This window comes from Pseudophryne corroboree, chromosome 12 (genome assembly GCF_028390025.1).
Source record: "Pseudophryne corroboree isolate aPseCor3 chromosome 12, aPseCor3.hap2, whole genome shotgun sequence".
NCBI lineage: Eukaryota > Metazoa > Chordata > Amphibia > Anura > Myobatrachidae > Pseudophryne > Pseudophryne corroboree.
Genome location: NC_086455.1, coordinates 108,156,515 through 108,184,159, shown reverse-complemented (window position 1 = coordinate 108,184,159; position 27,645 = coordinate 108,156,515). Strand labels below are relative to the sequence as shown.

General features: G+C 43.1%; 1 protein-coding gene across 2 annotated transcripts in view; it reads left to right on the top strand.

Moving 5' to 3' along the window:
• Positions 1–27,342, top strand: part of PAX9 (paired box 9) — a 74,391-nt gene extending 47,049 nt beyond the window's left edge. Inside the window, exons 4-5 of one of the 2 annotated variants that reach the window (XM_063947854.1) lie at positions 24,288–24,513; positions 26,508–27,342. In XM_063947854.1, the coding sequence (XP_063803924.1) occupies positions 24,288–24,513; positions 26,508–26,599 (318 nt within the window). In that variant the 3' untranslated portion in view covers positions 26,600–27,342. Of the gene's footprint in view, positions 1–24,287; positions 24,514–26,504 lie in introns of both variants that reach the window. The other variant, XM_063947853.1, reaches the window with a different exon arrangement.
• Positions 27,343–27,645: the final 303 nt, after the last annotated feature.

Genomic DNA, 27,645 nt, shown 5'->3' with positions numbered 1-27,645 from the left:
TGTATCCAGCAAATTATTTCCCCTTAAACTTCAACATGCCATGTTAAATGGTAAATAAATACTTGCAAACATTTATCAAGCACTGCTAGATAATATCCCGTCAATTTGGTAATTACCATTGTATAGTAATCTATATTTGTGTTTATTATCATTCTGTGTCTACTATCTAAGTTCTGCAAAGATCTTTAGGGCAAAATTTGTAGATAACCTTTACAGTGTGTGTATGTTACAGTATGTGTATGTTACAGTATGTGTATGTTACAGTGTGTGTATGTTACAGTATGTGTATGTTACAGTGTGTGTATGTTACAGTATGTGTATGTTACAGTGTGTGTATGTTACAGTGTGTATGTTACAGTCTGTGTATGTTAGTGTGTGTATGTTACAGTGTGTGTATGTTACAGTATGTGTATGTTACAGTGTGTGTATGTTACAGTGTGTGTATGTTACAGTATGTGTATGTTACAGTATGTGTGTTACAGTGTGTGTATGTTACAGTATGTGTATGTTACAGTGTGTGTATGTTACAGTGTGTGTATGTTACAGTATGTGTATGTTACAGTATGTGTATGTTACAGTGTGTGTATGTTACAGTATGTGTATGTTACAGTGTGTGTATGTTACAGTATGTGTATGTTACAGTGTGTGTATGTTACAGTATGTGTATGTTACAGTGTGTGTATGTTACAGTATGTGTATGTTAGCGTTTATGATTTCTGAAACATAACTTGAATCCATTTACCGTGTTGTCACTGAGTGAATAAAGTAAACGTAATCTCAGCTCCTACATAACTTGCTTGTGGAATTAGTTGATTACATGGGTAAACAACAATTGTAATTATTTATACATTGTATTAATTTTTGTTAGAAGTAACATAGTAGGTCAGCAACTAAACTATAATTGTACAATTGATTTAAGTTAAATATACAACCCACCTAACCCCTAACAAGTGGCCTTTGTTTTTACAGAAATTACAATTTCATTTCGTATTCTCCCAAAGCAAATGGGATATTTTACTTTTTTGGTCTTTCAACGATCATGGAGTATATAGAGATTTTTTTTTTTAGAACTCATTGAAATAGATTTTGCCTTTTAGTTTGCGTACATCATGTTGCTATCAGAAAGTGCTTCTCTCCACTCCTATCTATTCTCAATTCTGCAGCCCAGCTCATCTTCCTCACCAAATGTACTACAGTATGTCCACCTTCACTGGCTCCCCTTTCCTTTCAGAATCCAATTCAAGCTTCCCATAATCACCTACAAAGCCCTCACCCACTTCTCTCTTATTTATATGTCTCACCTGTCCTCTTCACTCCGTTAATGCACGCCGCCTCTCCTCCTTACTTCATATTATTATTATTATTATTATTATTACTACCAGTTATTTATATAGCGCACACATATTCCGCAGCACTTTACAGGGAATATTTGGCCATTCACATCAGTCCCTGCCCCAGTGGAGCTTACAATCTATATTCCCTACCATGCGTACACATTCACGCTAGGGTTAATTTTGTTGGGAGCCAATTAACCTACCAGTATATTTTTGGAGTGTGGGAGGAAACCGGAGTACCCGGAGGAAACCCACGCAAGTACGGGGAGAATATACAAACTCCACACAGTTAGGGCCATGGTGGGAATCAAACCCATGACCTCAGTGCTGTGAGGCAGTAATGCTAACCATTACACCATCCGTACTGCTCCCTTTCTCTGGAACTCTCTACCTCTCCCCCTCAGACTCTCCACCTCTCTACAAAACTTCAAACGTGCTCTCATGACCCAATTCTTCACCAAGCCCAGCCGAGTCTCATCCTAACCCTCCCATTCAGAATGTAAGCTCTCATGAGCAGGGACCTCTTCCCTCATGTGCTTTTCCTTCTCTTACTCCATCTTCTACTCCATTCTTCCTTTAACGGCACAAAATTCCTCGGTTTCTGCCACCCTGATACTTATTTAAGCACTGTTTGCTGATGCAGCTATGTTTATATACCCTGTACTAGTCCTATATTGTCTTGAACGTCACTGTTTTCTTGTTTTGGTTAATGGTTTATGTACTCTGTAACTGTGTGCTGCAGCTCTCACGTGGCACCATATGGGCTGTTTCACACAAGCCGGTTGTCACCGGATGGCAAAAAGCTGGACGGCTTGTTGCCTTGCAGTGTTTTCAATGATATATGAAAACACACTGCTCCTTTCACACAGCACGACCCCACTGCCGGCTTGCAGCCGGAAATATCCACTGAAAGGTCCGACTGCCGGGCCGAGGCCGCGCCGTCCCTGAAGACAGTCTAGAAAGTGTGTGAATGGGAGCTTTTACACACAACGGCTTTTTTCTTCTTCCGCTGCTGCTGCACATGCGCACAACAGTAAACACGGCTGAAAGCCATTGTGTGTGAAAGGCTTTACCAGCCGGTAAAAAAAACAGACGACTTTTGTCCGACTTTTTGCCGTCCGGACAAAATCTGAGCGTGTGAAACAGCCCTATAAATAAAGGATAATAATAAAAGATAAAAAAATAATTAACTTTAAATTTTACCATGGATACATTTTTATATTTAGATTAACCAACAAAGTTACCCTGCTCTGCAACAAAAGACTGCAGTGGGATTTTTTTTTATTGATTTTGGAATCAAAATATCAGTTCAATTTCAGTATTTAGAAAGAGAAAAACTGAAAAAAAAAGTTACCTAATGACAAAATCTCCAAGTGACAGGAATGTGGCTCTCCCTGTGCTGTGATTGGGAATCCGGGTTGGAGACCTGGGTTACCCGTTCACACTGCCCCGTAACGCGGGTCCTTCCTGGCGCCAATCCTTCAAGCTACATGGGTAACTGGACCCAGGTTATTTTTTGAGGGACTCTTTCACACTGGGCCACGGCCAGGTTTGATCCAGCAATAACCTGGGTAAAAAGTTTGGTGTGAAAGGGGTATTACTAAATTTGGGGAAATTCTGCCTATTTGTAACTTTAATTAATACCATGTTGTATTTTCCTAATAGATCCAATGCAAAATGGATCTATTAGGAACTGTATTGTTATCAACTGTATTACTTTCATACCAGCATGGGTCATTCCTTGCATGTCAATCTGATTCAACTGTAGCTTGCAAAGCAGACAGCCATATGCAATGGCAACATTTTACATGCTTTCAAAGTCTTAAATAGATATCCACTACATGGAACCCTAATGTGTTTAGTTTTAGAAAGGAAGCAAAAAGCAAGGTGTCATTAACATTTAGAAGTAGTAATAAAAATAATACTAAATAATAATAATAATAATAATGATGATACCATGGAGTGGAAAGCAGTATACAGATCATGTGCTGGGAAATATTTCCTTGTTGATCAAATAAAATAACATAGCCTTTAATGCCCCAACAAACAGCTTGTCTCTCTTCCTGAAACTGGAGAAGGCAGCAGTTGTACTTGTATTGAAAAGTTAATTCACCTGCCACTGAAGAGGAGATTTTGGGGCTCTCTAAATGTCCTCCTGTTTACTTAAAATCATTCAAGACGATGTTTAAACAAACAGAATGAGTAGATCTTGGTGGCTCAGGTTTAAAGGATTCTTTGTGTGAAATCTTAAGGTCAAAACTACTTTGCAAACATTGCCTTTGTGTGTGGGTTCCTCAGGATGGAAATTTAGACCGCTAGTCAATGACTTGTGAATTAGTATCTCCAGCTAAGTGATTTACACTCATATAAAAGACATTGAGACCCTTAAACTGTGTTTTGTTCATCCCCAAAACACCTTCTCATACCAGCGAATAGAACAAATCCTTAAATCACTTAGATGAGATGAAGGATGACAGTCTCTGCAGGATAGAATCTTTAGTGACTGACATGAGTGCCATAAGATAATGAGTACTGAGGTGGTAAGAGTAGGGCCACATTAGATAAAGAGACAATATTATTATCCTTTATTTATATGGTGCCACAAGGGTTCCGCAGCGCCCAATTACAGAGTACATATGCACATAATCAAAACAGGAAAACAGTGACTTACAGTTGAAGACAATATAGGACAAGTACAGGGTAACTAAGCATAATTACACCAGTAGACGATACTGAGATAAGTATCAAGGTGGCCGAGAACTGCAGGATTTGGGCAGTTGAGGATTATTAAGTAAGAATAGGATAATCACATGAGGGAAGAGGGTTTTACTTGTGAAAGCTTACATTCTAAAGGGGAGGGGCAAACAGACAGGGGTGACACAGATGGGGTAGACCGAGCGTGGGACAGAGGGTTAGGATGAGATTTGGCTGGGTTTGGTAAAGAAGTGGGTCTTAAGAGCCTGTTTGAAGTTCTGTAGAAAGGTGGATACAATACGGGCTACATTGAGTTCTACATTGTATAAGGAGTTAACACGTTTCTTTGTAACTTTATTGATGTTATTGTATGCTATGTTTGTGTTTTTATAAACTACATTTTTGTATGCTGTGTTACAAGAGCAGGAGTTATATATAAGTGAAAACCTTAAAAGTGACAAATAATGATAAAGAGGAACATGTGGCTTTGAAGACATCATTGTGACATGTCTGTCCTCAAGCAAAGCACAAAACATACCCCACTGCCTATCTCACCTCAATACAGAACATGTTTTATGCTACTCTAACCAACCTATACTATTAGACTACTTGCCACATCAGGATTCAGATTTCCAATAGACAGAAATAGCAACTGTGCTTTCTAAATATATTGACAGCCAAGAGAATGCTTCATCAGATTATATGCACAACACTACATTGCATACACGTTCTACAATATATTATATTATTACAGTATATGCACTTATTGGTGCTGTTGGTAGTAATGGGAATTTACATATATCATTACTGATACTTTACATTTGCTGATAGTTATGGCAAAAAATCTTTTTTTACATCTAGAAATCAAGATTATTGTACGCAATTTTCAAAGTGTGATAATATATATACTTCATTTATGTATATTTCCAGGAAAGAGCCCGCACTCCTTATACCTTTCCAGGACATGGGATGCTTCCTCCATATGCTACACCAATATTGCAATAAACATTTGAGCTATAAAGATGGGTATGGGTCGTTGGGTCGACACAACTTAGGTCAACAGTCATTAGGTCGACCACTATTAGGTCAACCACTATTAATACCATGCATTAGGTCGACAGGGTCACTAGGTCGACATGGTCATTAGGGCAACATGTACGAGGTCGACAGATCAAAAGGTCGACATGAGGGTTTTTTGGTGTTGTTTTCTTTGTAAAGTGACGGGGAACCCCAATTAGTGTGCCGTGTCCCCTCGCAAGGCTCGCTTCGCTCGTCATGCTTCGGGCAAGGTGCCTCGCTCCGCTACCGCTGCGCTCGGCACAGGTTACCGTTCCCAATTGTAGTCCACGTGGATCGTAAAGTATGAAAAAGTACAAAACTTGAATTTAAAAAAAAAAAAATCATATCGATCATTTGAACTGTCGACCTAGTACATGTCGACCTAATGACCATGTCGACCTAGTGACCCTGTCGACTTAATGCATGTCGACCAATAGTGGTCGACCTAATGACCGTATCCCATACAGATGTAGCCATGCTCATCTGTGCTGCAATGCATTCCCATTAGGATTTAATGGTGCGATTGCTGGCTGTGAATAATGGTAGCCTGGCACGCCATGCAGCATGTGGCATCACAGCAGAGATGAGCATAGCTACACCTGTACTGTGCAGGAGATAGAGGAGGACACTCACTCACCATTTGAATCAACTTATAGTCCAGTATTTTTAATTACATACCACCGAGTGTATCACAGGTTAAAATGTCAGTCCACGTTTCAGTCCCATATTGCATGACCTTTGTCAAGACTCACAACAGGAACATCTTTCCATAACAAAGACAGGGGCAAAGTGACGCATGATATTGTGTAATCAGAAAGGGTATAAAAAAACCTGTTGCAGTGTGATTCAGATGTAATTAGGATTCAGTATTAACCATTTATTGTCATTATACGGAGCCTATTGGATGTACTGTATATACTTGCTAAAATCTCTTAACACATAGGAAGTAAAAATAATAATGTATAATAATATATTTATCCAGTGCAAATAGCACAAATAGCGCAATTTGCGGACCCAGAAAAGTACTGCATATAAGTAAATAACTATGGCTCTAACATTTCTTCCTTGATTCCCTCCATATTGAATGAAGCCAACGTTCCACTGTGGATTATAAAGGCCAGCTGTTCCAATAACACAACCTCGGGGAGTGGCTGCATGACATGTGTGCTATATGGCTCAGAAGCTTTATGTTATTGGTGGAATGCCAATGCATTCCCCTGCCAATTGCTAGAAAAAAAATCCCGGTTATATATTAATGAATACAAAGTGCTTATATTCCACATTCAGTTACAAGCAAACATGACATATTTATTAACATCGGAACCTATTGTGTTAAACAGTAGTCCTTATTAACGCCTGACATCAAATGGAATAGATAAGCAGTCCTTACTAATGTTTGCTCTCTCTATAGTATCTATACAGTCATCCACCATGATGGTACGGATGGTGTAATGGTTAGCATTACTGCCTCATAGCACTGAGGTCATGGGTTTGATTCCCACCATAGCCCTAACTGTGCGGGGTTTGTATATTCTCCCCATACTTGCGTGGGTTTGCTCCGGGTACTCCGGTTTCCTTCCACACTCTAAAAATATACTGGTAGGTTAATTGGCTCCCAACAAAATTAACCCTAGTGTGAATGTGTCTGTGTGAACATGTGATAGGGAATATAGATTGTAAGCTCTACTGGGGCAGGGACTCATGCGAATGGGCAAATATTCTCTGTAAAAGCGCTGCGGAATATGTGTGCGCTGTATAAATAACTGGTAATAAATAAAATAAATGGTGGTACAGTCTTGCTTTTGTTCGAAAACTGTACAATTTTCATAAATGCTCTTCATTGACCCTTAGGCGCAGATGACGCTGTCACCAGTTCATCTATTGTCCTTCTTTGGATCACATTTAGTAGGTACTAATACCAGGAACACCCCGACAAGATCTGCCATTTGTGAGATGCTCTGACCAAGTCGTCTAGACATAACAATTTGGCCCATGTCAAAGTCGCCCAGATCATTATGCTTTCCCATTTTTCCTGCCTTCAACACTGATACCTAATACATCCCACCCCTTAACAGGTGCCATTATAAAGAGTATTTATTTCACTTATCAATGGCTTTAAGATGGATTGTGTGTGTGTAAAAAAATAAAAATAAAAATAAAATATATATATATATATATATATATATATATATATATATTAGAGATGAGCGGGTTCGGTTTCTCTGAATCCGAACCCGCCAGAACTTCATGTTTTTTTTCACGGGTCCGAGCGACTCGGATCTTCCCGCCTTGCTCGGTTAACCCGAGCGCGCCCGAACGTCATCATGACGCTGTCGGATTCTCGCGAGGCTCGGATTCTATCGCGAGACTCGGATTCTATATAAGGAGCCGCGCGTCGCCGCCATTTTCACACGTGCATTGAGATTGATAGGGAGAGGACGTGGCTGGCGTCCTCTCCGTTTAGAATAGATTAGAGAGATACTTGATTTACTAATTTTGGGGAGCATTAGGAGTACTCAGTACAGTGCAGAGTTTTGCTGATAGTGACCAGTGACCACCAGTTTTATTTATAATCCGTTCTCTGCCTGAAAAAAGCGATACACAGCACACAGTGACTCAGTCACATACCATATCTGTGTGCACTGCTCAGGCTCAGGCCAGTGTGCTGCATCATCTATTATCTATATATAATATTATATATATCTGTCTGACTGCTCAGCTCACACAGCTTATAATTGTGGGGGAGACTGGGGAGCACTACTGCAGTGCCAGTTATAGGTTATAGCAGGAGCCAGGAGTACATAATATATTATATAGTGAGTGACCACCAGACACACAGTGCAGTTTATTTAATATATCCGTTCTCTGCCTGAAAAAAGCGATACACACAGTGACTCAGTCAGTCACATACCATATCTGTGTGCACTGCTCAGGCTCAGGCCAGTGTGCTGCATCATCTATATATATTATATATCTGTCTGACTGCTCAGCTCACACAGCTTATAATTGTGGGGGAGACTGGGGAGCACTACTGCAGTGCCAGTTATAGGTTATAGCAGGAGCCAGGAGTACATAATATTATATTAAAATTAAACAGTGCACACTTTTGCTGCAGGAGTGCCACTGCCAGTGTGACTAGTGACCAGTGACCTGACCACCAGTATATATAATATTAGTAGTATACTATCTCTTTATCAACCAGTCTATATTAGCAGCAGACACAGTACAGTGCGGTAGTTCACGGCTGTGGCTACCTCTGTGTCGGCACTCGGCAGCCCGTCCATAATTGTATATACCACCTAACCGTGGTTTTTTTTTCTTTCTTTATACATACATACTAGTTACGAGTATACTATCTCTTTATCAACCAGTCTATATATTAGCAGCAGACACAGTACAGTGCGGTAGTTCACGGCTGTGGCTACCTCTGTGTCGGCACTCGGCAGCCCGTCCATAATTGTATATACCACCTAACCGTGGTTTTTTTTTCTTTCTTTATACATACATACTAGTTACGAGTATACTATCTCTTTATCAACCAGTCTATATATTAGCAGCAGACACAGTACAGTGCGGTAGTTCACGGCTGTGGCTACCTCTGTGTCGGCACTCGGCAGCCCGTCCATAATTGTATATACCACCTAACAGTGGTTTTTTTTTTTCTTTCTTTATACATACATACTAGTTACGAGTATACTATCTCTTTATCAACCAGTCTATATTAGCAGCAGACACAGTACAGTGCGGTAGTTCACGGCTGTGGCTACCTCTGTGTCGGCACTCGGCAGCCCGTCCATAATTGTATATACCACCTAACCGTGGTTTTTTTTTCTTTCTTTATACATACATACTAGTTACGAGTATACTATCTCTTTATCAACCAGTCTATATATTAGCAGCAGACACAGTACAGTGCGGTAGTTCACGGCTGTGGCTACCTCTGTGTCGGCACTCGGCAGCCCGTCCATAATTGTATATACCACCTAACCGTGGTTTTTTTTTCTTTCTTTATACATACATACTAGTTACGAGTATACTATCTCTTTATCAACCAGTCTATATATTAGCAGCAGACACAGTACAGTGCGGTAGTTCACGGCTGTGGCTACCTCTGTGTCGGCACTCGGCAGCCCGTCCATAATTGTATATACCACCTAACCGTGGTTTTTTTTTCTTTCTTTATACATACATACTAGTTACGAGTATACTATCTCTTTATCAACCAGTCTATATATTAGCAGCAGACACAGTACAGTGCGGTAGTTCACGGCTGTGGCTACCTCTGTGTCGGCACTCGGCAGCCCGTCCATAATTGTATATACCACCTAACCGTGTTTTTTTTTTCTTTCTTTATACATACATACTAGTTACGAGTATACTATCTCTTTATCAACCAGTCTATATTAGCAGCAGACACAGTACAGTGCGGTAGTTCACGGCTGTGGCTACCTCTGTGTCGGCACTCGGCAGCCCGTCCATAATTGTATATACCACCTAACCGTGGTTTTTTTTTCTTTCTTTATACATACATACTAGTTACGAGTATACTATCTCTTTATCAACCAGTCTATATATTAGCAGCAGACACAGTACAGTGCGGTAGTTCACGGCTGTGGCTACCTCTGTGTCGGCACTCGGCAGCCCGTCCATAATTGTATATACCACCTAACCGTGGTTTTTTTTTCTTTCTTTATACATACATACTAGTTACGAGTATACTATCTCTTTATCAACCAGTCTATATATTAGCAGCAGACACAGTACAGTGCGGTAGTTCACGGCTGTGGCTACCTCTGTGTCGGCACTCGGCAGCCCGTCCATAATTGTATACTAGTATCCAATCCATCCATCTCCATTGTTTACCTGAGGTGCCTTTTAGTTGTGCCTATTAAAATATGGAGAACAAAAATGTTGAGGTTCCAAAATTAGGGAAAGATCAAGATCCACTTCCACCTCGTGCTGAAGCTGCTGCCACTAGTCATGGCCGAGACGATGAAATGCCAGCAACGTCGTCTGCCAAGGCCGATGCCCAAAGTCATAGTACAGAGCATGTCAAATCCAAAACACCAAATATCAGTAAAAAAAGGACTCCAAAACCTAAAATAAAATTGTCGGAGGAGAAGCGTAAACTTGCCAATATGCCATTTACCACACGGAGTGGCAAGGAACGGCTGAGGCCCTGGCCTATGTTCATGGCTAGTGGTTCAGCTTCACATGAGGATGGAAGCACTCAGCCTCTCGCTAGAAAAATGAAAAGACTCAAGCTGGCAAAAGCAGCACAGCAAAGAACTGTGCATTCTTCGAAATCCCAAATCCACAAGGAGAGTCCAATTGTGTCGGTTGCGATGCCTGACCTTCCCAACACTGGACGTGAAGAGCATGCGCCTTCCACCATTTGCACGCCCCCTGCAAGTGCTGGAAGGAGCACCCGCAGTCCAGTTCCTGATAGTCAGATTGAAGATGTCAGTGTTGAAGTACACCAGGATGAGGAGGATATGGGTGTTGCTGGCGCTGGGGAGGAAATTGACCAGGAGGATTCTGATGGTGAGGTGGTTTGTTTAAGTCAGGCACCCGGGGAGACACCTGTTGTCCGTGGGAGGAATATGGCCGTTGACATGCCAGGTGAAAATACCAAAAAAATCAGCTCTTCGGTGTGGAGGTATTTCACCAGAAATGCGGACAACAGGTGTCAAGCCGTGTGTTCCCTTTGTCAAGCTGTAATAAGTAGGGGTAAGGACGTTAACCACCTCGGAACATCCTCCCTTATACGTCACCTGCAGCGCATTCATAATAAGTCAGTGACAAGTTCAAAAACTTTGGGTGACAGCGGAAGCAGTCCACTGACCAGTAAATCCCTTCCTCTTGTAACCAAGCTCACGCAAACCACCCCACCAACTCCCTCAGTGTCAATTTCCTCCTTCCCCAGGAATGCCAATAGTCCTGCAGGCCATGTCACTGGCAATTCTGACGAGTCCTCTCCTGCCTGGGATTCCTCCGATGCATCCTTGCGTGTAACGCCTACTGCTGCTGGCGCTGCTGTTGTTGCCGCTGGGAGTCGATGGTCATCCCAGAGGGGAAGTCGTAAGCCCACTTGTACTACTTCCAGTAAGCAATTGACTGTTCAACAGTCCTTTGCGAGGAAGATGAAATATCACAGCAGTCATCCTACTGCAAAGCGGATAACTGAGTCCTTGACAACTATGTTGGTGTTAGACGTGCGTCCGGTATCCGCCGTTAGTTCACAGGGAACTAGACAATTTATTGAGGCAGTGTGCCCCCGTTACCAAATACCATCTAGGTTCCACTTCTCTAGGCAGGCGATACCGAGAATGTACACGGACGTCAGAAAAAGACTCACCAGTGTCCTAAAAAATGCAGTTGTACCCAATGTCCACTTAACCACGGACATGTGGACAAGTGGAGCAGGGCAGGGTCAGGACTATATGACTGTGACAGCCCACTGGGTAGATGTATGGACTCCCGCCGCAAGAACAGCAGCGGCGGCACCAGTAGCAGCATCTCGCAAACGCCAACTCTTTCCTAGGCAGGCTACGCTTTGTATCACCGCTTTCCAGAATACGCACACAGCTGAAAACCTCTTACGGCAACTGAGGAAGATCATCGCGGAATGGCTTACCCCAATTGGACTCTCCTGTGGATTTGTGGCATCGGACAACGCCAGCAATATTGTGTGTGCATTAAATATGGGCAAATTCCAGCACGTCCCATGTTTTGCACATACCTTGAATTTGGTGGTGCAGAATTTTTTAAAAAACGACAGGGGCGTGCAAGAGATGCTGTCGGTGGCCAGAAAAATTGCGGGACACTTTCGGCGTACAGGCACCACGTACAGAAGACTGGAGCACCACCAAAAACTACTGAACCTGCCCTGCCATCATCTGAAGCAAGAAGTGGTAACGAGGTGGAATTCAACCCTCTATATGCTTCAGAGGTTGGAGGAGCAGCAAAAGGCCATTCAAGCCTATACAATTGAGCACGATATAGTAGGTGGAATGCACCTGTCTCAAGTGCAGTGGAGAATGATTTCAACGTTGTGCAAGGTTCTGATGCCCTTTGAACTTGCCAAACGTGAAGTCAGTTCAGACACTGCCAGCCTGAGTCAGGTCATTCCCCTCATCAGGCTTTTGCAGAAGAAGCTGGAGGCATTGAAGAAGGAGCTAAAAGGGAGCGATTCCGCTAGGCATGTGGGACTTGTGGATGCAGCCCTTAATTCGCTTAACAAGGATTCACGGGTGGTCAATCTGTTGAAATCAGAGCACTACATTTTGGCCACCGTGCTCGATCCTAGATTTAAAGCCTACCTTGGATCTCTCTTTCCGGCAGACACAGGTCTGCTGGGGTTGAAAGACCTGCTGGTGACAAAATTGTCAAGTCAAGCGGAACGCGACCTGTCAACATCTCCTCCTTCACATTCTCCCGCAACTGGGGGTGCGAGGAAAAGGCTCAGAATTCCGAGCCCACCCGCTGGCGGTGATGCAGGGCAGTCTGGAGCGACTGCTGATGCTGACATCTGGTCCGGACTGAAGGACCTGACAACGATTACGGACATGTCGTCTACTGTCACTGCATATGATTCTCTCAACATTGATAGAATGGTGGAGGATTATATGAGTGACCGCATCCAAGTAGGCACGTCACACAGTCGGTACTTATACTGGCAGGAAAAAGAGGCAATTTGGAGGCCCTTGCACAAACTGGCTTTATTCTACCTAAGTTGCCCTCCCACAAGTGTGTACTCCGAAAGAGTGTTTAGTGCCGCCGCTCACCTTGTCAGCAATCGGCGTACGAGGTTACATCCAGAAAATGTGGAGAAGATGATGTTCATTAAAATGAATTATAATCAATTCCTCCGCGGAGACATTGACCAGCAGCAATTGCCTCCACAAAGTACACAGGGAGCTGAGATGGTGGATTCCAGTGGGGACGAATTGATAATCTGTGAGGAGGGGGATGTACACGGTGATATATCGGAGGGTGAAGATGAGGTGGACATCTTGCCTCTGTAGAGCCAGTTTGTGCAAGGAGAGATTAATTGCTTCTTTTTTGGGGGGGGTCCAAACCAACCCGTCATATCAGTCACAGTCGTGTGGCAGACCCTGTCACTGAAATGATGGGTTGGTTAAAGTGTGCATGTCCTGTTTTGTTTATACAACATAAGGGTGGGTGGGAGGGCCCAAGGACAATTCCATCTTGCACCTCTTTTTTCTTTTCTTTTTCTTTGCATCATGTGCTGATTGGGGAGGGTTTTTTGGAAGGGACATCCTGCGTGACACTGCAGTGCCACTCCTAGATGGGCCCGGTGTTTGTGTCGGCCACTAGGGTCGCTAATCTTACTCACACAGTCAGCTACCTCATTGCGCCTCTTTTTTTCTTTGCGTCATGTGCTGTTTGGGGAGGGTTTTTTGGAAGGGACATCCTGCGTGACACTGCAGTGCCACTCCTAGATGGGCCCGGTGTTTGTGTCGGCCACTAGGGTCGCTAATCTTACTCACACAGCTACCTCATTGCGCCTCTTTTTTTCTTTGCGTCATGTGCTGTTTGGGGAGGGTTTTTTGGAAGGGACATCCTGCGTGACACTGCAGTGCCACTCCTAGATGGGCCCGGTGTTTGTGTCGGCCACTAGGGTCGCTAATCTTACTCACACAGCTACCTCATTGCGCCTCTTTTTTTCTTTGCGTCATGTGCTGTTTGGGGAGGGTTTTTTGGAAGGGCCATCCTGCGTGACACTGCAGTGCCACTCCTAGATGGGCCCGGTGTTTGTGTCGGCCACTAGGGTCGCTAATCTTACTCACACAGCTACCTCATTGCGCCTCTTTTTTTCTTTGCGTCATGTGCTGTTTGGGGAGGGTTTTTTGGAAGGGACATCCTGCGTGACACTGCAGTGCCACTCCTAGATGGGCCCGGTGTTTGTGTCGGCCACTAGGGTCGCTTATCTTACTCACACAGCGACCTCGGTGCAAATTTTAGGACTAAAAATAATATTGTGAGGTGTGAGGTATTCAGAATAGACTGAAAATGAGTGTAAATTATGGTTTTTGAGGTTAATAATACTTTGGGATCAAAATGACCCCCAAATTCTATGATTTAAGCTGTTTTTTAGTGTTTTTTGAAAAAAACACCCGAATCCAAAACACACCCGAATCCGACAAAAAAAATTCGGTGAGGTTTTGCCAAAACGCGTTCGAACCCAAAACACGGCCGCGGAACCGAACCCAAAACCAAAACACAAAACCCGAAAAATTTCAGGCGCTCATCTCTAATATATATATAAAACATCCAGCAAATCCAGCACCCACTGCTTATTAGATATTTGTCCCTGTTGCCCACCGTTAATGTAGTATGACTACCATATGGAAAGGTTTCATCAGTGGCACTCAGGAATGAAAACACAACAACTGCCACTTTCAAGCCAACGTTTCAGTGCAGCAACATTTTTGTCAGGGTATATATATATCTATATATATATATATATATATATACATACATACCAATAGCTCACTGCCGGCACTCACTGATAAATTAAACAACGTGCTCTCGTGCCAGGACGTTAGTATCGATATACAGTTCCAAGAAATGAATGTCACTGAAAGCTTTTTTGAAATAGAAAAAGTGCTTGTATTTTCACAAATCTACGTTTCGGAGCTCCCGCTCCGTCGTCAGGACCATACATATCAAAATTTAAGTAATCTTTACTTCACAATTTTCTTTAAATAAACAAACTTTTGCTTACATGTTGATGTGGATAAAGACAATATCTCATTTTATGATTCTTTCATACCAAAGTACACCCAAGTAAGATCCATATATCATTTTTTTTACAATTGATACAAACATTTTTTATTCTAAAACACACTTAAAAATGTACTTTTGATCACACATGCATCATTGTGAGGCAGATACTCACTGTCACCCTTAGGCAGGGCAAGCTTGGTGACAGCTTGTTCAGCCAACTTCTGATCATGATATCCTATCAACCAATGCTATTTGCCAAAAAATGACTTTCTCAAGGGTGTTTAATTCATAGTGTGAACTTCCAATGGGTACTTGGTTCTTATGTTAAAAATGTCAATATCACGTCCTTTTAAAATACTTAATACAACTTGCTGACTGCTCCTATCGCTGAATGAGGAGCTGGTAGGTCTGGATTTTCTTAACATCCTCAGCTGAATAATGACAAGCAGTTTCCCTGCACCAGCGCACAGTTCACAGGTCAGACAGTCGGAAAAAAATGGTACAACACAAGTGAACAGAAAATAAATGCCCAGTCTCCACGCAGGGCACTGACTCACTTCTTCCCCCTGACTAACCTTGGGCAGCTTATCTACAAAGATAATTTTGCATACTTTATTCCTACATTAACTTTTAGGAAATAAAATTCCAATTAATTATATCTAAGTATGATGTTAATAATATTGTACTGATAATTACATTTGGGCACAATGATAAATTAATAAATATCCAAAAATTATAAAAAATGGCGTTGATCACTCTGAAACCAAGATCAGTACAGCTCCCAATAAGCAACCGTGCTTAAATATAAGAAATCTTATACAATAATAAAACTTATCAGGAACATAGCGCATACATGAATAACATATACAATCTTAATATTTAATATAATTTATAATAACATGAAATTTTATATGATTAAAACAGGAATAATATATGCACATTCCCCTCATTGAGGACATGGATAGCCTAATATATAAATTGCCTACTATGACCTATGAACTAATTCTGAAGAAACCACTAGGTTCTGTGGCGGAGAAAGGGTAGAGGCTTGTGCATTCTCTCAATCCTGGAGCTGAGGAGAGCCTGTCGATATCCAGTGCTGGCAACTTCAGTAAACGGACACGTCCTCCCTTCCCCAACTGCCCGCAAAGGACACTTCATTCACCAGTGGTGGCCCCCGACCCATGGAAGCTACAGTAACTACTGGCTGCTTGCAGAGACTGTTGGAGCTACTAACTTGATACTCAGAAATCTAAAGAGACAGCAGGAGGTTGAGCAGAATGCTGGCTGTCAGTCTTGCAAATTCAACTTCCAGTGTTCACATATATCACATGATATCACTAAGGACAAAGCTTTTGGATTATTATAGGCACCTCTGCGGGAATATCTGAATTTGGAGTCTAACCGTTTTTATTATCAAGTCTTGCTATAGACAACTATATTGAATTTAACAGTTTTCGAATTTTAGTATTTTATCTATTAGGCTATCCATGCCCTCAGTGAGAGGAATGTGCACATATTATTCCACTTTTTAATAATATATATAATAATTTTATTATAAATTATATTACATATTAAAAGATTGTATGTTATTGTACTAATAATATATGCCTATATAATTTTCTATATACTTGTTAGGATCTCCTGCTCTGTGCTGCCACGTCGCCATGGCAACCGGGAGGCAAGTGTTAGCGAAGTAACCTGAGCGCAGCTGATACTCCGGTCCGGGTTTTTACTGTGTAGTGGTTACAGGCTCTGTGCACGGCAGGGAATCCGGCGCTGGTTTTGTGCTCACAGTCTGTGAGGTCTGAGTGGGGCGTGGACAGCACCTGCTATATAAACCATCCTCTCAGGCTAGGCAAATGCTGCTGAATCTTTGTTTGTTAGTCAGTTCCAGAGAGTTAGCTAGTACTGTGTGACTTTGTATTTATTTGTTGCTTACTGCGAATAGGCCTTGGGATTCGGTACTTCATTCTGCCAATCCGGACCTAGCAGTAAGACTGGAGTCAGTTGTTTGACCTGCTGGGGTTCTTTTGCTATTCTGTGAACCCAGCAGGTTTGCGGCTGTACTCTCAGACCTGCTTGCTTAATCCTCCCTCACTGTGCAGGGCGTCCAGGTGTCAGTTTAGTGGCAGTAAGCTGAACCTGTGCCCTGCAAGTGGGGGTTAGGATTGTGGATACTCTCCTTGTGTCTATATTTCTATCTCTGACCAAGGAGTTTATTCCCACACCCTATGGGGTTTTTTCTGTTGCTCTTAGCAACATCATTTCAGGTGCTCCACATGTTAAATCACTACACCTCGCTTCATTGTCCACTCTATTCCATCTGAGCATTCCTGACACTAGGGAGACACCCAATTCCTGAGCCTTTGGGCTTCTCCGTTCACTTTGTGTTTATTAGTTATTCCATCACCTCCTGTGTATGTTATGTTATACTGTCTGTGAGTTCGTTTGCTTCGCTTCCCTCTCTGTTCATACACCGGTATACTCCTGTTAGTACTGGTGTGCGTAACATATTCAGCAGCCCTACTCCTGTTGAAATTTTGTGGGAATATGGAGCATACCCTTCAAAATACTTTGCAACAGGTGGTCGATCAGGTGCAGGTCCTGACTCGACAATTTAATGAGATGTCCATTAAAATGAACACCCCGCAGGCCGCTAGCGGAGCTCCCGCAGCAGCAGCGGCAAGTTCAGGGGTTAAGGAGCCGAAAGTAAATCTCCCGGATCGTTTTTCTGGAGATTGCTCGCAGTTCTTTTGTTTCAAGGAGAGCTGTAAGCTATATTTCAGGCTTAGGCCCCAGTCTTCTGGGTCGGAAATTCAGCGGGTGGGCATGGTGATTTCCTTGCTACAAGGAGACCCACAGGTCTGGGCATATGGGTTACAGCCTGACTGTCCGTCGCTTAAAAGTGTTGATGCTTTTTTTACGGCACTGGGCATTTTGTATGATGACCCCGACAAGATGGCTTCAGCCGAGGCTCAGATTACGGTTCTTAAGCAAGGGCGACGGCCAGCTGAGGTTTATAGTACGGAGTTTCGGAGGTTGGCTCATGATACCCAGTGGAATGACCCAGCCCTGAGAAACCAGTACCGAAGGGGCCTTTCTGACCAGATAAAGGACCAACTGGTACAATATCCCTCGCCTGATAGCTTAGATCAGCTCATGCAGTTATCCATCCGGGTGGATAGACGGCTGAGAGAGCGTAGGCTTGAAAGGGAGACTGCAGTTTCCTTTTTTCCCAAGGGAACCTCAGACTCTGAGGAATATTCCGAGGAGCCTATGCAGATTGGGGCTACCCGCCTCTCCTCGCGTGAGAAGACGCGGAGGAGACAGCAGGGTTTGTGTTTGTACTGTGGGAATAAAGGTCATGTTGTAGTATCATGCCCAGAAAAAACGGAAAACTTCAGGGCCTGAGGGTGATGGGAAATATCCTGTCAGGCCAGAAGTCAGAATTTCCCAAAAAGACTTTTCTCATTCCGGTGACTTTGGAGATCCTCGGTCAAACTGTCAAGACTGAGGCCTTTGTTGACAGTGGGGCCGATGGGCTTTTCATGGACCATCAATTCGCCCTGGAACACTCTGTTCCCTCAGTACCTTTGGCATCAGAGATTGAGATCTGTGGGTTAAACGGGGAACCATTGTCCCAGGGTAAAATTACCTCCTGCACCAGCCAAATTCCTTTGTTTATTGGAGCCACACACTCTGAAAAATTGTCTTTTTATGTGACTGTCTGTTCTTTTGCCCCATTGGTTTTGGGGTTACCCTGGTTAAGGGCCCATAACCCTCAATTTGACTGGGTCTCTGGGGAGATTCTTAGTTGGGGTAGTGATTGTTTCAGGAGTTGCTTGAGCCTTCCAGTTAGGCTCTCGCAGCTAAGATTGCCAGGATGTTATGCAGATTTTGCGGATGTGTTCTCCAAAAAAGTTGCGGAGGTACTACCTCTCCATCGCCCCTATGACTGTGCCATTGATTTGTTGCCGGATGCTAAGCTTCCCAAGAGCAAGTTGTACTCCCTGTCACGTCCTGAGACTCAGGCTATGGCAGAGTACATTCAGGAGAACTTGGCTAAGGGATTTATCAGACCCTCACAGTCCCCAGTTGGGTCGGGGTTCTTCTTCGTGGGTAAAAAGGACGGTTCGTTGCGACCCTGCATCGACTTCAGGGAATTGAACCGTATCACGATTAAAAACTCGTACCCACTGCCTCTCATTTCGGTTTTGTTTGACCAGCTTCGTACTGCCACCATTTTTTCTAAGATTGACCTACGCGGTGCTTACAATCTAATCCGAATAAGAGAGGGGGATGAATGGAAGACTGCCTTTAATACCCACTCAGGGCATTATGAATATTTGGTGATGCCTTTTGGGCTCTCTAATGCCCCGGCAGTCTTCCAGGAATTCATGAACGATGTGCTCAGGGAATATTTGGATAGATTCTTAGTTATTTATCTAGATGACATCCTAATCTTCTCTCATTCCCTGGAGGAACATCGGAAGCATGTACGCTTAGTCCTCCAGAAACTCAGAGACCACCAGCTTGGGGCGAAGCTGGAGAAGTGCGAGTTTGAAGTCCAGCAAATCGCATTTCTAGGGTATATTATCTCCTCAGAAGGTTTCCAAATGGAGGGTTCTAAGGTACAGGCAGTCCTGGATTGGGTGCAGCCCACTAGTTTGAAGGCGCTTCAGCGTTTTCTGGGCTTTGCGAATTTTTATAGACGGTTTATCGCTGGATTTTCGTCTATAGTGGCCCCCTTGGTGGCACTCACTAAGAAAGGGGCGGATGTTGCTCACTGGTCTTGTGAGGCCAAAGCGGCCTTTGCCCGTCTCAAAAGGGCATTTGTCTCGGCCAAGGTGCTGCGACACCCAGATCCAGAGCGTCCTTTTGTGGTAGAAGTGGATGCCTCTGAGATAGGTATTGGGGCAGTGCTCTCTCAGATGGGGGTGTCTGATAATCGCCTTCATCCCTTTGCTTACTTTTCCCATAAATTTTCGTCTGCCGAGATGAATTATGATGTGGGTAACTGGGAATTGTTGGCTATAAAGGATGCACTCGGGAAGTGCAGACACTGGCTTGAGGGGGCTAAGTTTGTGGTCTCAATTCTCACCGACCATAAGAATCTGGCATATTTAGAGTCAGCGAAGCGGCTCAATGCCAGGCAGGCACGATGGGCTTTGTTTTTTGCTCGCTTTAATTTTTTGATAACATATCGCCCTGGGTCAAAAAACATCAAGGCTGATGCGCTCTCGCTGAGTTTTGCTCCAGTTCAAGAGACCACCGAGGAGCCATTGCCCATTGTGTCCCCATCATGTATTAAAGTGGACATTACCCAGGACCTCTTGTCATTAGTCCTTAGAGCACAGGAGCAGGCTCCTCCAGACCTTCCGGTAGGTCTCTTATTTGTGCCTCCTAGGTTAAGACAGCGAGTGTTCCTGGAATTCCATGCCAAGAGGTCGGCAGGGCATCCGGGTATTGCCAGAACTCGGGAGTTGCTGTCTAGGGCGGTGTGGTGGCCCTCGGTGGCTAGGGATGTGGATCAGTGGGTTCGGGCATGTGACGTTTGTGCCCGAAATAAAACTCCTAGAGGGGTTCCTGTCGGCCCATTACATCCACTCTCTATTCCGTCTAAGCCATGGACCCACATTTCCATGGATTTTGTGGTGGACTTGCCCAAATCCTCGGGGATGACAGCCATTTGGGTTGTCGTTGACAGGTTTTCGAAGATGGCGCATTTCGTTCCACTGGTTGGGTTGCCATCGGCCAGACGCCTGTCTGAGTTATTTATGCAGCATGTTGTGCGCCTCCACGGGTTGCCACTTGATGTGGTCTCTGACCGTGGATCCCAGTTTGTGGCCAAATTCTGGAGGCCATTTTGTTCTGATCTCCAGATTTCTGTGAGCTTGTCGTCAGGCTACCATCCACAGTCTAATGGGCAGACTGAGAGGGTGAACCAGTCCTTGGAGCAGTTCCTCAGGTGTTATGTCTCCAAGTGTCATACTGACTGGGTTGCTCATCTGTCCATGGCGGAGTTTGCCTATAACAACGCGGCTCATTCTGCTACAGGGATCTCTCCCTTCCTTTGTGTGTATGGGCATCATCCTAAGGCCAATTCTTTTGACCCCCTGGATTCCACGCCTGGTGGTTCCTCTGTTGTTTCGGTCCTTAGGGGTATTTGGAGGAAAGTGAAGAAAGCTCTTGTGTCTGTGTCATTAGTGACCAAAAGGGTTTTTGATAAGCGGAGAAGACCCTGCAGCTTCAAATTAGGAGACTTCGTCTGGTTGTCCACCAAGAATTTGAAGTTGAGACAGCCATCTCATAAGTTAGGCCCCCGGTTCATCGGCCCTTATAAGATCACCAGGGTTATCAATCCGGTGGCATTTCAGTTAGATCTGCCCCGTTCATTGGGTATCAATAAAACATTTCATTGTTCCCTTTTAAAACTGGCAGTTAGTAATCCTTCCAGTGGAAGACCTTCTCCTCTTCTGATACGGGGTCAGAGGGAGTTTGTGGTTGAAAGGGTTCTTGACTCCAAGATGGTTCGGGGTCGGCTGTCATTTTTGGTGCACTGGAAGGGGTATGGCCCGGAGGAGCGGTCGTGGGTGCGCAGTTGTGATCTTCATGCCCCCAGACTGATACGCTCTTTCTTCTCGCAGTTCCCCGATAAACCCAGTGGTAGGGGTTCTTTGACCCCTCGTCAGAGGGGGGGGTACTGTTAGGATCTCCTGCTCTGTGCTGCCACGTCGCCATGGCAACCGGGAGGCAAGTGTTAGCGAAGTAACCTGAGCGCAGCTGATACTCCGGTCCGGGTTTTTACTGTGTAGTGGTTACAGGCTCTGTGCACGGCAGGGAATCCGGCGCTGGTTTTGTGCTCACAGTCTGTGAGGTCTGAGTGGGGCGTGGACAGCACCTGCTATATAAACCATCCTCTCAGGCTAGGCAAATGCTGCTGAATCTTTGTTTGTTAGTCAGTTCCAGAGAGTTAGCTAGTACTGTGTGACTTTGTATTTACTTGTTGCTTACTGCGAATAGGCCTTGGGATTCGGTACTTCATTCTGCCAATCCGGACCTAGCAGTAAGACTGGAGTCAGTTGTTTGACCTGCTGGGGTTCTTTTGCTATTCTGTGAACCCAGCAGGTTTGCGGCTGTACTCTCAGACCTGCTTGCTTAATCCTCCCTCACTGTGCAGGGCGTCCAGGTGTCAGTTTAGTGGCAGTAAGCTGAACCTGTGCCCTGCAAGTGGGGGTTAGGATTGTGGATACTCTCCTTGTGTCTATATTTCTATCTCTGACCAAGGAGTTTATTCCCACACCCGTTGGTAACCCTTTGGGGTTTTTTCTGTTGCTCTTAGCAACATCATTTCAGGTGCTCCACATGTTAAATCACTATACCTCGCTTCATTGTCCGCTCTATTCCATCTGAGCATTCCTGACACTAGGGAGACACCCAATTCCTGAGCCTTTGGGCTTCTCCGTTCACTTTGTGTTTATTAGTTATTCCATCACCTCCTGTGTATGTTATGTTATACTGTCTGTGAGTTCGTTTGCTTCGCTTCCCTCTCTGTTCATACACCGGTATACTCCTGTTAGTACTGGTGTGCGTAACAATACTGTATACAATTTTATAAAACTTGTTTTGAGTGCATAAGTACACCATCTTATACATTTAAATTTTGGAGTTAGAATTCAAAGAAAAACTACTATACTGTGGGTAGTTGTCATTATTTTGTGGTTTCTTTACAAAACTATGGTAGCTATGAAGGTTTTACACCTCAGTGCACAAGTAAATGTTTATTCTTAATGAGAAGGAGAAGGGGCATTTCACATTCTTACAGTCCATGAGTTTGCCTGTATCTAAGCAAAAAAATCTGCAATGATAGCGCAAAGCGTCTGAGATAATAAAATTGCTGTTTGGAATATGAACCTATTTATGAAGAGTACAGTGGGTAGGGTACGAAATGCCAGTGTTAAGGGTCCCAACAGTGGAATCCTTACAGATCCTGGTAAGTATTCCAAAACTGGCCATACACCTAAAGATTGATTGTCCAATTTGGCTGATTAGAACAAAAATCTGGGAATGTATGGGAGCAAATGACAATTGACCATTTGCTCCCAAACATTCAAAAACAGACAAAAATGGTCAATCAAATTAGTTAAATCCGTTTGATTTACCAAATTTGTCTGAACAACTGTTTTTGTCAGTTTTCCAGCATTTCAGAGCAAATGGTCATTTGCTACCATACATTTCCAAATTTTCGTTCCAACCAGCCAAATCGGACAATAAATCGCTAAGTGTATTTTGCCAGCACCTCCCACAGCCTAACCCTAATCATCCCCTCCCACAGCCTAACCCTAATCATCCCCTCCCACAGTCTAACTCTAAAGCTAGGTACACACTGTCAGATTTGTTTTTGATCAGTCCGACAATCGGGCGATTTTTGTGGAAATTGGAAGCACCAATATCTAAGCTACACACTAAATATATATATTTTTTTTCAAGTTAACAATTTTCTGCTATACCAGACTGCATTTGTATATGTCCGCCGACAAGAAGGATTATATAGTGACAGGAAAACATAGGAAATATGGGAGATTATTGAGAATGCACACACACTGCTCAATGTCAGGAGATTGTGTCCAAGATTTTCCAAAATTATTGGCGAAACGCTGAAATGATCCTTCGTACACACTATACAATAAATTTGGCCAAGAACTCAATTGTTGGCAAATCGGCTCAATAATTGTATAGTGTGTACTTAGCTTAACTCTCCCTTTAAACTAGGCATGCACTATACAATTATCTGATAGATCATCTGCCAGATATGGCTGGTTGGAATGAAAATCTGGTAATGGATAAGAGCAACTGACAATCAACTATTTGCTCCCAAACACTGGAAACTGGTTAAATAACGGATTCAACCAACTTGTATGAACGACAGTTTTTGTCCATTTTCCAGTGTTTGGGAGCCAATGGTCAATTGTCAGTTGCTTTCATTCATTAGCAGATTTTCATTCCAACCAGCCAGATCTGGCAGATGATCTGCCAGATAATTGTTTAGTGTATGCCCAGCATTACGCAACCAATCCCTATTCCTCCCATCCTGCAGCCTAACCCTAATCCTCCAATACCACAGAATAACCCTCCCCTCCTGCAGCTTATCCCTAACTGACCCCTCCTGCAGGCTAACCATAACTCTCCCTTAGTGCCTACCCCTAATACTCACCGTTGGGATCCATTGGCATTATGAGAGTCAGTATTCCTTTATCGGAATTATGACTGCCGGTATCCTGACTACATCCCAGTAGTGAGAACTATAAGATTGTACTTTAGAATAATATACATTTCCTTTATAATTGTGCACACTGTCTTGTAAATAACATACCAGAATATTATAATGATAATGCAAATAAACATGCTTGTTAAAACAAACTTTTTTCTTTCTTTGATTCATAGACAGCCAGTGGTTTACCAACAGTCGGTAGTTTTGTGGCAGCTTCAGGCATGACTCCATACCCAACTGCTGCCCCTGTATCCCCATATATGGCATATGGCACAGCAGCACCCACAGGCTATGTGACAGGACACGGATGGCAGCACACCGGGGGCACCCCACTGTCGCCTCACAACTGTGACATCACTGCATCACTTGCATTCAAAGGCATGCAGACAGCGCGAGAAGGTGAGCAGCACTCATACACCCAAGTCAGGTACTCGTGGGACAAAATATTATAAATTAAAGAATATGCAGAGGGGCCTACGGATGCTTTTAGTCCTTAGGGGGAGATGTTTCAACCCTTCTGGAGCATAAATGGAGAAGTTGCTCATCGCAATCAATTGTCTTCTAGCTATCATTTATTTAGAGCAGGCTATAAAATGACACAAGCTGATTTAATAGTGGCTGGTGAAGCAGGATGGTGATTTGAACTTGATATTCCAGTCTACCATGGTATGCTATGATGAAGGCCTCTGTTTGTTATATTTTAAGAGTAGCCACCGCTCTTCACACCCACCCAGTATAGCACAAGGCAAAAACCACATGGGCACAGTCAAGATATGCTGCACTAAAGCACCAGCTACATCAGGGGTGGCTGAGAAGCACCCGGATTCTGCAATTGCTCTGTTCCTGAGCTTAAGTTAATATTTATTTAAATATATGAGACAACTTGAATTGTAGGTAAGCAATTTTGTTATGATACGTTGACTTTGGGGCTTATTTAAGAATATGTGATGCAAACCATAGGGATCAATCTGAATCTAACAGTTACTACTAATTAGAAAATTAAAACAAACTTCTGCATGATAAACACTGGTTAGATACGCAGGTGGCAAAATCTAGATTACGTTCTGTAAACCAACTTTCTAAGTCCAAAGCATTGTGCACTGCAATTTTATTCTTTAAGGGGTATAATGATTAATATCCTTTCAATATCAAGGCATATAAAATGTGTATATTATTGGTTAACACAACATATTATGTATTGTGCCGTATATTTCAGTTCTAGGACTGTGGTGGATTCTGAAATCTCATGTATTATGGAACAAAGCATCTTATTACAACATTATGTACTGTGTCAGGGGCTCCCAAGCGCGGTCCTCAACGCACCCTAACGGTCTAGGTTTTAAAGATACCCATGGCTTAGCACAAATAGTTAAATCCAATTGACTGAGGTACTTATTTAGCCACCTGTGGCCAAGCATGGCTATACTTAAAACCTGGACTGTTAGGGTGCCTTGAGAACCATGTTTGGGAACCTCTGTTGTATACATAACATAAAACATAATATGTTATATAGTAAATGCACCAAAACATTAAAAATTGTAGTCAAGGGTTAGCAATATATTTATCTAAACAGAAAAGTTAATATATAATGTCCAAATTGGCCTGCCATCAATAAAGGATGCTCCTTTAAAACACATAACATGGACACTGTAGGGCTGATTCTGATTTGAAAACAAAGCAATAAAGATAAAGTACAGTTACTTTGCACCGAGGTAAAGCCATGTTGCACTGCAGGTGGGGCACACTGTATGAGCTGGGGCAGGTCTGGAATGCTGACTGACCGCTGAGCTCAGCCTGGAAAGTAAGCGAGGCGGGCCAGCACATCCAGGCAAATACACTATGATGTATGTATGTCTAAGTCAGAGGTGGTGCAGGGCTGTTGGCTGACCGCCTATTAGCCCTGCGCAGCAACTGCACCACTATGCACATGTGTAAACAAAAATCTTACACACAGCTACCATTGATGGTGGGAAACAATCTGTATCATTCTCCACCATCAATGGTAAAACTATGAAATACTGGCAGGCGACCACTTATGGTTTCTAATCATCAATGGTCAATGATCATCCCTAGCCAGAATCAGTCCCTACTACCACCAATGCCAGTCTTGACTGTAAAACCAGTAACACCTAGCAATGTACATATAGCTCTATGCCTGTGACTCCATGGTCATACAGTGCAAATAATACAAAGATGTGTAGATAAGACAGGCAGCTAAACAACATATGTCACAGTTATACAGTAGCTATATTAATCCTAACTAGGGAGCACTTGGGCCATCGTGAAAGCAGACGGTAGAACCATTGGCACATTATATTTTTGCATTTGTAAGTAGTTGCTAATTAATGAAAACATATAATTACTTTATAGAATCTCTTCTTTTTTTATAGCAGAAGAAACAAAAGTAAGCATTCAACCACGCAAATCCCAACAGTCCTACCACATATCCCAACGCCATGGGACAGTTCATATGTCAAGTGCGTAGAAACCATGGACAGACTCTGTGCACTAATATACCAATCTCATGTAAAACATTCCAAGGTCTATTAAACTATCGTATAAAGAATTGGAACATCGAACAACCACATGGATCATAACTTGGACACCTCACTCACTTGGATTTGTGGTCAGCATGATCGATATACACCTAGTGGACATACTGTGAAAGACTCTTCTCAAGATTCATGGAACCACATTTCTGCACCTTGTAATGGAATTTTAAGTAGGATACTTTCCAGCTGAACTACCACAAAAAAAAAACAACTTCCAGTTACCCTTAACTCAGAGTCTATTGCCTTCATAAAACTTGCCTTTATAAAACTTGTGGTTTGTAGCTTTCAAAAAAATTAAGGAGCTCCCACACAAAGAAACCTGAACTTAATGTGAACAGGAAATGAAGGGATGTTGGACTTGTACCTCATGCTGTGTAGAGCTTTGCAGATCTTCAGCAGCTAAATATGGGGTCAACGGGTTTTAAACCCAAACTACACAAAGGATTATGGTCGCTCAAAGTGATCGAGCCAGATGTGATCTGGGAGACTTGTTCATCAAATTCAAAATTTACCATCTTTTATTAGTACATGTAACTTGTCTTGGTCAATGTCTGTTAGAAGAATACGTACATGTATGATAAATGGAACACACAAACAATATTTAAACAGGAAATGTGAAAACATGTTATGTCATTGTAAAAATGTTGATTATTATGGTCCATTTTAACTATAACAAAGTGGGTGGGTGGGCTGGGTAAATATTTTTTTGGTCTTTTAACCTTACAGTTTAGATTTTTCTGTAGATAATTTATAAAGAGCTACATGGCTGTAACCTGTAAAATGTTTAGGGAATGGCCATTTTGTAATAGACATAGGCTGGCCACCATGTGCCATTTGCAGACTTTTGTAACTGCACTAAGTGATGTTGGCATCATGTTATCATTCAGTCGAAGACATTAAATGTTGTGTTCAATTTGCCATACCCATGTATGGGCAAATATGAAAAATCCAGATGTTCTCCTTTTAGAATGGCTGTACC